Source organism: Rhamphochromis sp. 'chilingali', assembly GCF_963969265.1.
Source record: "Rhamphochromis sp. 'chilingali' genome assembly, chromosome: 12".
NCBI classification, from domain to species: Eukaryota; Metazoa; Chordata; class Actinopteri; order Cichliformes; family Cichlidae; genus Rhamphochromis; species Rhamphochromis sp. 'chilingali'.
In genome coordinates, this window is record NC_137939.1 from 12135507 (window position 1) to 12146801 (window position 11295).

Genomic DNA, 11295 nt, shown 5'->3' on the forward strand with positions numbered 1-11295 from the left:
ATGCGATATTCCGACTTTTATATCAGACAAGCTCTACAAATGGCATGTGGTACATCTAAATCAGATAACACATAAATAAAGCAATAAGCATTGTAAGTACAAGCATGAGAAAGAGTATCCCAACCCCAGATACTACTATTTTTCCTTAGATTGCAATGCAGTGAAATACTCTTAAAAGGACATGTTAGATGGGGAAAAGGGTAGATGACATAAGTAGGTGTTATTCAGAGTCGTGTTTGTGGCAGAAGAAAATGCACTCGTTCAATCTTGGACATTATTTTGAAATCTAACCGGAAGTCTTATTATGTTGGGTGATGTCGGTTTAGCTTACTCTGGGCTCCAAATTGCTAGCCAACTAGCCGAAGGAGGCTAGTATTCCTCCTTCTCTTAAAATTGGGCCGACAGTAGGGCTTTCTCATATTTTAATGTAGATATATTACTTTTGTTCTCAGTGAGCCGTTGGGATTGACTGCGTGCCTTCCAAGTGCCGTGCTGTGAAGAAACGGAAGCGCTGAAAAATAGCGAAATATACCGGCTATACCAGCAAACTGTGGATTGCTAACGGTAGCTATTAGCTTGGAGAGTATAGCAAGTAAGCCGCCTGGCTAGGCAACCATTACAGCAAAAGCGGCTTCAACCCACCGGGGCTGTCGAGTTACTCCTGTCAGTCAGTTGCCATAATTGGTAAGATGGCATACATTTGCCATTTTACTACCCTTTTGTGATCATTGACAGGCTTAAAAGTTTTAGCTAGTAAGGATTTTTTGTGTCATGCACCTTGTCAATGTTTAAAAATATCAGACAAGCTAACGTTAGTACTACCCAGCTTATAAAGTTAGCAGGCTAGCCTGCTTATAGACTCTCGGCACTTTCATGTTAGTGCCGTTACACTGTTGTTCTTATACCGACACGATGAAATGAAACCCACTGCATCAATCGTACAAAATCAACAACTGTTAAAAATTAAACAGTAGAAAATCTTTGGACAGTGTTTTTAAAACTGTAAATATGGCTGACATTTTTACTCCTGAAATAAGGACACCGCTCTGTTGAGGCTCTAGGATCCTTGAATCTGATTGGCTCTGAGTCGGATCATTTAAGCTTTCCCGAAAGCTGATTGGATTTGACCGCTGTGTTGGGTCAAGCCGTGATAGCAGATGCCAGCAGTTATTAACATATAGTCGAGAATAATCTACACAAGATTTTACTGGCCATGTGTGTTTTGTCAGTAAAGTCTGCTGCTCGGCAGCTAACGTAGTCATTACAGTGGTTTGTTCTGTTAGCTTTTGTTAGCTTTTGTAGGTGACTAAGAGTTTTGAGTTTAGATATGACAGACTGTTTTTACCACAGGTGCTACAGCCTAATATCACCACAGTATTATGTAATGTACGTCGAAGGACTATTTCAATGAGTTAATATGGAAAGAACTTTAGCCACTTGGGCATTAGTGAAGTATTGAGACAGCAGAACATAAGTATAGGTAGAAAATAAATGGGTAATGACAGCTAGTACAGCATAGACTCATAATAATAAGAAATGTTATGATTGGGATTGGCATTGGGAATTGAGCTTATGATATATATTTCTTCTGAGTGAGAACGCTGGTGTCGTATTTGAATGTTGCATCCCTAAATGCTAATAGAAATTTGTTTTTATGTTTATTATATTATTAATATTTTTATTTTATTTCCTTTTCTAACCAACAGGAGGAAAAGTGTGATTGGTGGCCTATGAGGAAGCCACGTCGAAAAGGCCAAGTGGCCGGAGGAGGTGGAGATGTGAGAAAGTCAAATGGGACATTTGGCGGGCGTGGGGGGGCCCGTCAACGATCACCATCCCCCTACAGCCTAAAAGCTTCTCCAAGCAGAGAAACGTTGACATATGCCCAGGCCCAGAAGGTGGTTGAAGTGGAACTAGAAGGTAGGCTTCACAGAATTTCTGTTCTGGAGCCTTTGGAAGTCATTACTGAAGATGAGATGATGGCTCAGGACATTAGTGAGTGTAACAGCAACAAGGAGAACAGTGAGCAGTCATCGCCTCCCACCAGCAGTGCCCAAACAGCCCGCAAACCTGTCACACCACGAAGCCGCAGGAAAGACCCCAAATGTTCCTCTAATAAGTCGCCACCATCCTCCAAGAACAGTTGCCCCAATTCTCATCCGCCATCACCGGAAAAGCTAAACAAATCACAGTATCATCACATGACCCTTCCTGAACCTAAGTTTCGAGTGCTGGAAACCTTTACGCCAGTTGAGGCCCCTCCTCTGCCAGCAGCATATTATCGTTATATTGAAACCTCAGCTGAGGAGGAAACTGAGGCAGAATATGACATGGACGAAGAGGACACTGCCTGGCTGGAGATGGTCAACGCTGATCGGACATCAGAGGGTTGCTCAACTGTCTCAGCAGAAACGTTTGAGCGGCTGGTGGACCGATTGGAGGAGGAGGCATATCTGGAAGCCCGAAGCCGAGCGCCTTCTCAAAGCACTATTGATGATGATGCCTTCTGCTGCGTGTGCCTGGATGACGAGTGCCTCAACAGCAACGTCATCCTCTTCTGTGACTCCTGCAACCTGGCTGTGCACCAGGAATGTTACGGAGTGCCCTACATCCCTGAGGGTCAGTGGCTATGCCGCTGCTGCCTTCAGTCCCCTCAGAAACCTGTTGACTGTGTTCTGTGTCCAAACCGTGGCGGCGCATTCAAGCAAACGAGTGATGGCCGCTGGGCACATGTAGTCTGTGCTATATGGATCCCCGAGGTCTGCTTTGCTAACACAGTATTTCTGGAACCAGTGGAAGGAGTTAATAACATTCCCCCAGCACGATGGAAACTGACTTGCTGCCTGTGTAAGCAGAAGGGTCGTGGTGCATCTATTCAGTGTCATAAAGCCAACTGTTACACTGCATTTCATGTTACATGCGCTCAGCGTGCTGGGCTCTTTATGAAGATAGAACCTGTGCGAGAAACAAACATTAACGGGACTATGTTCTCGGTTAAGAAGACTGCTTTCTGTGAGGCCCATTCTCCGCCAGGACAAGAGACTGGGTCAGATGATGAGAGTGAGGGACGAGTGGTGGGCAGCAGAGGGAGGGCGAGCAGAGGACGGAGTGCCTACACTGAGGGTCCGACAACACCGAAAAAAGGCAGAAAGTCTGACGATGATGCCAAGACAGATAAAAAGAAGGGGAAAAAGAATTCAGACTCAACATCCCAACACACAGCATCACCACAAGTGACAGTGCCTCAGATACCCACGAGCAGGTTAGGTTGTTTGTTTTTTTTGTTGTTGTTTTTTTTCCTTTTTTCCCCAAAATAAGATTGTCTTCTGCAGTTAGCTTGAACATCTGATAAAACAAAGTTTATCAAAAGCAGCAAATTGTTGGAGATTTTTTGATCTAGTTGATATTTCAAATAACCATAATTCACACGTTCTACAGTGAGAAGCCTGAATTGATGTTTGCCATATTGATAGTAACATAATACTGCATTTCCTTCTGTTATATAGGCTGAATATCATCTGTAAAGGAATTATTCTGCAGAAGAAAAATCAGTTCATGCAGAGGCTTTATAAATACTGGTTATTAAAGCGACAGTCGAGGAACGGTGTGCCGCTGGTTCGGCGTTTGCACTCTAACATCCAGTCCCAAAGGAATACTGAACAGGTAAGAGCACAGAAATGAAGCCTTAACACTCTGTAGCTGTTTTTCTAAAATCATTGTTTGCCTTTAAATATGTTTTGATGTTTAATATGTTTAACTATAGTTTGTAGAAGCTTTAAAATGAATTGTACTTTATAGCCTGAAGTGGATGAGAAGATTTCTGCAGCAAGAGACGCACTGAGATATTGGCAGAAGCTTCGCCACGACCTTGAAAAAGCCAGACTTCTAGTGGAGCTCATCCGCAAGAGAGAGAAACTCAAACGAGAGCAGGTAACTTACAAAGATGAACCACCCTCACTGGTTTACATGCTTCATATTTAACGCTGTGAGTTCATCGTGTAAATTTTGAATTAAAAAAAAAAATGTTGGCAAAATGAAGATCTGAAGTACCTTCAAAATGCAGTTACCTAAATAGTTCTCCAGTGTAATCTTTAGTTCTGTTATGTTTGGGTAATCTGCTTTTTCTTGGCCTGTCCTATAGCGTGTATATTGTATGTTGGCATGTCTTTGCCACATGATAATAAACAGGTGGCTGCTATAAACTGATAGGGAGGCAGAGCCGAAAGGAAAGCTATTCATATGAGATACTGGTCACCCAGTTTTGTATGGATCATGAATTGATTGTTGGAAGATTTCTGTTTTGAAAAAAGGTTTATAATGTTTTTATATATAAAAACATTTTCTTGGTTGGTTAACATTAAATCAGATCACTCTGTTTGTCTAGCCTAACCTTTTTTAGATTTGCAATTTCTGCGTAAATATCACATACATGTCTTCTGTCAACTGCAGGTCAAAGTTCACCAGGCAGCTCTGGAAATGCAGTTGACCCCAGTGTTGGCTCTGCTACGCTCCACTCTGGACCAACTACAGGAGAAGGACACAGCCCAGATTTTTACACAGCCTGTGGACATCAAGGAGGTCAGACATTAATTATAACAGATGCGCATGCACACAGTTTACATTGTGTCAGAAAGTGAGAGGAAGTGTGTTCCTCATTCCCCATATAGTTCAATTCCTTGTATCATATTGTCTGAGAATTTAGTAGAATTATACAAAACAGTAACAGTACAGTTTACAAGAATTTACATGTTTTTGTTTGTTTGTTTTTTTGCACAGTGCAGATGTTGTTGTAGTTTAAAACATGCATCCATTCTGATGATAACGTTCGTGCTGTCTTGTCCTCAGGTCCCCGATTACCTTGAGTTTATTAGCCACCCTATGGACTTTTCCACTATGCGCTCTAAACTAGAAAGTCATTCCTACCGCTCAGTGGCTGACCTGGAGGCCGACTTCAACCTGATGGTGTCAAACTGCCTTCTTTACAATGCCAAGGACACTGTCTTTCACCGAGCAGCACTACGTCTTCGAGACCTTGGAGGGGCCATACTACGACATGCGCAGCGACAAGCCACCAACACTGGGCTAGACCTAGATACTGGCATGCACTTTCCAGAGTCACCCCAGAAAAGAAACTTTTACAGTTGCACCTGGGAGGATGGTGAGTCAGAGGATCATACTGTGTCTGTCTTTAGTGATTTGGAAGCTGTTGTGTGTGTTCAGTCTGTTATTTCTTCTGTGCCAAAGGATTAGGTTGTTTTTTTGTCAGTATATTCAGATTTTCTAGTTTTGTAACATGTTAATGCCTTAAATACCAGTAACACCTTACTAAGAGAACACTGTGTAGAGAGTACACACTATTCTGTGTATACAGTGTACACACTGTGGCTGTTAACCATTATATAACAGTAAATGCTACTGCTACAACAGCAATATTAATACGTACTGCATCTAAGTAATGAAGGTGTAGTTGACAACAGAAATGAGGAGTTATCAGGGTTTTAACCAAAGATTTTGTAATGCCCGAGAGCTGAAAACATCCCGGGTACAAATATATCTTTAGAGTCCGTTAGTTGTTGTTTTTTCTCCTGCATTTTATAATAGGAAAATAAGTTAGTCAGAAAAGTATCCAATCAAAGTCGACTTTGATCACGTTGAAGATATGAATGGTTCATTCTACTTTAATACATGAAAAGTGGACAGATAACTGGCTAAACAACTGAAAGCAAAAAGGTTCGGTAATTGTTTTTTGTTTATTTTTTTTGTAAACATCTTTATAGTGTTATTAAATCTTGAACTGTTTTTATGTGCTAACTGGAATAGTAGGCTAATAAGATTCATTTGCTAAACTTATTGACTGAACTTTATTTCTTCCTAGGCTTAGTAAGTTGCTGGGCTTAAAATACATTTGCTGAAAACCTGGAAATATATTCGCAAAGCTTCATAGTACTTATAATTGCTGAGTAGTTGATGAAGTTCCAGGAAAATAGAGAGCTCTTGGGCAGAAAGATGATTTTTTTATTTTTTATTTTTTATTCCTATCTATTCTATTTATCCCCTTTGTATATTTTATTTATATTTGTTTCTGTATTTATATATGTGTGTGTGTGTGTGTGTGTGTGTGTGTGTGTGTGTGTGTGTGTATGTGTGTGTGTGTGTATATATATATATATATATATATATATATATATATATATATATATATATATATATATATATATATATATATATATATATATATATATATATATATATATATATATATATATATATATAAACAATTCTGTAACTGTAACTTCGGTCGTTGCTGTGCTTTTTTTGGAAATCGAATTTCCCAGAGGAACCCACCCGAGGGATTAATAAAGTTCTATCTTATCTTATCTTATCTTATCTCTTATCTTAAGTGTAGTGCTGGCAGTGGAAACTGAAACAACTCTTCATAGTAGGATATTTTGTATTTTTTACATTCTGGTTAGTTGGTCTGATTTTTAAGCTTTTGGACGTTTAATAATCCAGTCAATACTAAAATATATGACATGCAAGTGAGCCAAACACAAACTAAATGGTGTGTTTATTAATTTACATTATCAAATAATGGGTTTAGTAACATGCAGGAAAATATTTTCCTTTAAAAGCTGCCGGTACAGTCAGTTTATTCATTTTTTTCAACAGTTTATACATCGACTGATAGAGATGGATATGAGTTTGGAGGAAGAGATGGTTTAATTAGTATTTCTCACATTTTATACTCAGTTGTAGTTGACTCATGTTTAAGCAAATCATAGACCAGGGACTACAGATGAAAAGGAGTTTTGTATTCATTCTATCATGTACAATATATGTGGTGTCCATGCTAAATAATTATTCAGAATAAAATAGAAATAGCACTGCAAAGAGGGGAAATTTTTAACCTTTGAGATCTCTGAGAAAACAAGCCTGGCTGGTCATCTTTGTGAAATGTCAGCATTGAAGTATTATTATCATGTTGTACCTAAGTGTCTGTTTGGGCGCTAACCAAACTCCCTGCTGTGTTCAGTTGACAGCGTGTTGGATCCAGAGAACCGGCTGCATATGACAGTGGAAGAACAACTGAAGGAGCTGCTGGAAAAGCTGGACTTTGTCACATCGATGCGATGCAGCGGTGCTCGAACTCGACGAATCCGCCTGCTTCGTCGCGAAATCAACAGCATCAGGACGGGCAGGCAGGGCCAGTCCCACCGCCACATCCTACACAATGGACATCTCAAAGAAGAGGATGATGATGAGCAAGATGAGGAGGACAACGACAAAGACGCCAAGGCAGATAATGGCCTCACATCTTCAGACAAAGGTGGGCACTGAGAGAGACTTACAGCAATATTAAATTGCCAATTCATGAACCTTTAAAAAGCCACTTTTTTTCAATGAGACCAGTTGTGAACATGAGCTAACGGAACATTGTCCTCAGGTAATTGAGCCAGGGTCCCCCCCACGCACCAACCCCAACCACCCCACTGTCTCCAGTCTAGTAAGTAGGGGCCCACAGAGTCTCGTTAGCCATGGTTGCCTCACAAATCCTCTCTCCCAGTGAACTCTATGTCTGCACCTCTTCTATACATCACTCTCATGGACTCACCACTCTCCATGGCCACATGCAGTCATGCCATATCATCCCACTTTTGACTAAAGGCTAGTCTAGTCAAACAGTCTTGTGTCACCATAGAAGATGGCAGGAGAACTCCTGCTATTTGAGTAAAGAACGAAAGATACTACCATGTTACCATGTTGATGGTGTACAGTTGTGAGAGCAAAGTACTTTTTCACTTGTCTTGATAAGGTCCTCCATATCTAGAGAATCTGTCAATTCCCTCTGGACTGTGGTTAGAGTGTTGGAATGAAGTGTAAATCATTACAGAGTGACACCATTTTCCTGTGTGAATACTGCACCACCGCATCACACTACATACTAAATGGAGATTCATTTAAAACCAATGCTGAGTGAATTGGAATATCATTCGTTTCCTCTCCTTTCAGAGGACCTCAAACCCGCTTCGCCCCCGACACTGGAACCTACAGGGCCGGCTCCTCCTCCACGTCAGGGGGACACACCTCTTGAGCCTCCCACTCTGCGGCCAATCACAGGGGAGCCCCAGTCCCCCAGCTACTCCTGCAAACGCCTTAAGATGGACGGTGACCTCTCAAACGGCACCACAGAGAACATTCATTGCATTAGCGCACAAGAGCGGTCAACTTTGCCACGTCCCAGTTTGCACAGTGAAGGACAGACAGTGACCAACGGTCTGGCAGAGCTAGGCATCACCTCACGGCCCCCGACGGGGGGAGTCGGGCGACGGACCTCCGTGCTGTTTAAGAAGGCAAAAAATGGAGCTAAGTTGTTCAAAGTGCGAGACAATCCTGTGCTGAATGGGAATGGACCACAAGACGAGAATACAAGTAACAACTCTTCAGCACTCAATTCCATAGCCAGCACCCCATCTTCCACACCTTTGACCACTCCAAGCAGAACCCCACAGAAGAGCCCAGGACCCCCCAACCTTAATGAACTATGGACCTCCAGTCGAGACATGTGTTCAGATAGTGAGCCAGAGAAGACACCAAATCACACGCTGGAAAGTGGTGAGAAACTTTGCTTGATTACTGACGTTAAGTTTAAAGTGTTCTGCTCAGAGAGGAGAAGTGACACCTAAAGACTCGCTTGGAAGGGATCACATTTTCTGGATTGGGCTGACTGTACATTTGTTATTAGCTACTAATGCACTGATCACAGCATAGGAATATGTTTTTTTTCCTAGGTCTACCTGATTGATCAGACAGTTAGCCCTGTATTGTCTAATGGATTTCAATATAACTGAGACAAGAGCAGACATAAGTGCTCCTTATATGTCATCTTTTCTGACTTCCCCTCCTGCTCCTTTGGCTCTTATCTGCTGCTGTTCTGATTGCTCTCGCTCTTACTTTCAGGATTGACCAACGGCTTTAACACGCACAAAGATAGCAGATCCGACTTGGAGTTTAGGTCTTGCCCAGTTCTCCACAAAGAAATGTAAGACATTGTGTGTCTGGTATTCTTTGTGGTTTGTTTTGCTAACAACTGATAATAAAATTACAATATAATGTATTGTATTACAGCAACTCACCACCCAAACGCAGCCTTGGGAAACCGGCTCTTTCTAAAGTCCCCTTTCTGGAGATCATCAACGGAGACTCGGATTACACCGGTACTTTTTTCCCTCCTGTATCCCAAGTTCTCTTGAAGCTAAGTTGCATTTATGTCCTGATTATTTATTTAGTCGCTGAACTAATTTGAGTGTCACTGTTGTTTGACAGGCAATAGTAGTCAAACATCAGAGGATGAGATGGAGCTGGAACCACTGGACCTGGTTTGGGCCAAGTGTCGGGGATATCCCTCATATCCTGCTCTGGTAATTGCTGATCTGACTTAATATCACTATTTAATATGAGCGTTCAGCTCAGGGTGTAGCTTAAATTCCCTGTTGGGCTGTGTTTGTTTCAGATCATTGACCCCGAGATGCCTGAGGAGGGCCTGCTGCACAATGGGGTGCCGATCCCCGTCCCACCCAAAGATGTCCTGTGTCTGGGGGAGCAGCGGCAGGAGGAGATGAATGAGAAACTTTACCTGGTGCTTTTTTTTGACAACAAGCGGACATGGTGAGTTTAACATAAACATTGCTGTTATGCAATGCTCCATTTATCACATGGAGGTCAGAAGTGTTTGGTTAGTGAAACCTGATACATTTTCCACAGGTGTATCAGGTGATGAAAAGACAAATGGTGGAAAGTTTGTTTGTCTTTACAAATAATTTGAAAATTGTTTGTAGATAATTCTTTAGATTTGAATTTTATTTTTAAGATTAAGATTTAAGATTTTATCACTCTTGATAAAAGGCTGTAATAATAATCCTAACCTCTGTCATGGGTGTTGTAGGCAGTGGCTTCCGCGTGACAAGGTGACACCCTTGGGCGTAGATGACACAGCTGACAAGCTGCGCATTATGGAAGGTCGCAAGTCCAGCATCCGCAAATCTGTCCAAGTGGCATACGACCGCGCCATGATTCACCAGAGCCGGGTGAGCCACAGCCACGGCTTTGTGGCTTCCGGGTACCTGTAGGGGGCCTCTGTGAGCACTGTGTACACCCACAGTTGGCCGATATGCATTTTCTCTTTGGTCTTAAAGCAGCAGGTGGAGCTGTTCCTGTTGCCGGTCGAATTCATATTCACACTGTGGTCCGAAAAGAGGTTGCCGTGGCACCGAGTCCTGGACTGTAGTTTATTACCAAACCACTAGTGTCTGACACACAGAGGACTGGTGTTTGCCTCTGTGTCATTGTTGAGGAGGTGGAACTCCTGACGTGAATGAAGTTACCTTTAGGTCCCGTGTTGCTGCAGTAAATTCCCCATTCAGGGTTGTATTGAGGTGTTGCTTACTCCTCCTGGATGTGCTGATGTAAAAGAATTCCCGTCTATTTTGTATAATGCTACTGCTGCCAAGGAATCAAGTAGTCAGAAGAGATTTGATATATTTATATGAGCTGCAGAAGACTAATGAATGCATCACTGCCATCTTTTATACAATAGCTTTTTACATTTAAATCTTTTACAGAGACAATTGTATATTATAAAGGCACACTTTGTGTACATATGTAAGTGTATTATCAAACTGAATTTAATTTAATGTTGCCGTTTTAAAATGCGTATTTCAATCAACCCACAAGGGACAAAGCCAGGCTGTGTATATTTGTGGAGATTTAATAATTCCTGACTTGCTGCAGTTTATTTAGCTTGTCTTTGATGTAATTTCAACTGTGTTGTGTGCGTGTATGTGTGCGTACGTTCTGGGCATACAACACAATGAGCCGTTGTTCTTTATACTTGTATTCTCTTTTTGATACAGAGAGAAATAATTTATTTATGGAAGACAGAACTATAGAAATAAAGCTATATTGGTTAAAGTTGACAAAAATCTTATTTAATGGCGTGAGGATTTAAAACCATGCAGCCAACATTTTTAAATGGATGACATCACATGTTTAGTTTCAGGATTTTACTTTAGACCAACATTTGCTGTCCCCACCTCCCAGAGGATTCTATTTATTACAGAGTGCCCTATTTTATCAAATGGACAAATACACCTTCATAAGCTTGTACTACCTGCATATTTTACCTGCTCACCAAATATTTTGTCTGTAACCAGTATTTCCTTATTTGGGGAAATAAATTCTATATTAAAAAAAGAAAAAAGCTTTTGGGATACTTACCTGGAGTTTTGTGTTCTTCTT

The 11295-nt window shown here is 41.4% G+C and overlaps 1 protein-coding gene across 3 annotated transcripts; it reads left to right on the top strand.

Moving 5' to 3' along the window:
• Positions 1-326: 326 nt before the first annotated feature.
• Positions 327-11273, top strand: brpf3b (bromodomain and PHD finger containing, 3b). Of its 3 annotated transcripts, none has more exons than XM_080899968.1 (13): positions 327-684; positions 1707-3262; positions 3507-3663; positions 3799-3930; positions 4450-4578; positions 4846-5158; positions 7034-7327; positions 8011-8613; positions 8959-9040; positions 9127-9215; positions 9325-9419; positions 9512-9666; positions 9944-11273. In XM_080899968.1, exons 2-13 carry the CDS (start codon positions 1731-1733, stop codon positions 10125-10127), a joined length of 3765 nt encoding a protein of 1254 aa, XP_080756094.1. In that variant the 5' UTR covers positions 327-684; positions 1707-1730; the 3' UTR covers positions 10128-11273. The 3 variants fall into 3 exon arrangements, with proteins under 3 accessions (XP_080756094.1, XP_080756095.1, XP_080756096.1); XM_080899969.1 differs by having other exon boundaries at positions 327-663; XM_080899970.1 differs by having other exon boundaries at positions 327-564.
• The last annotated feature ends 22 nt before the right edge of the window (positions 11274-11295 follow it).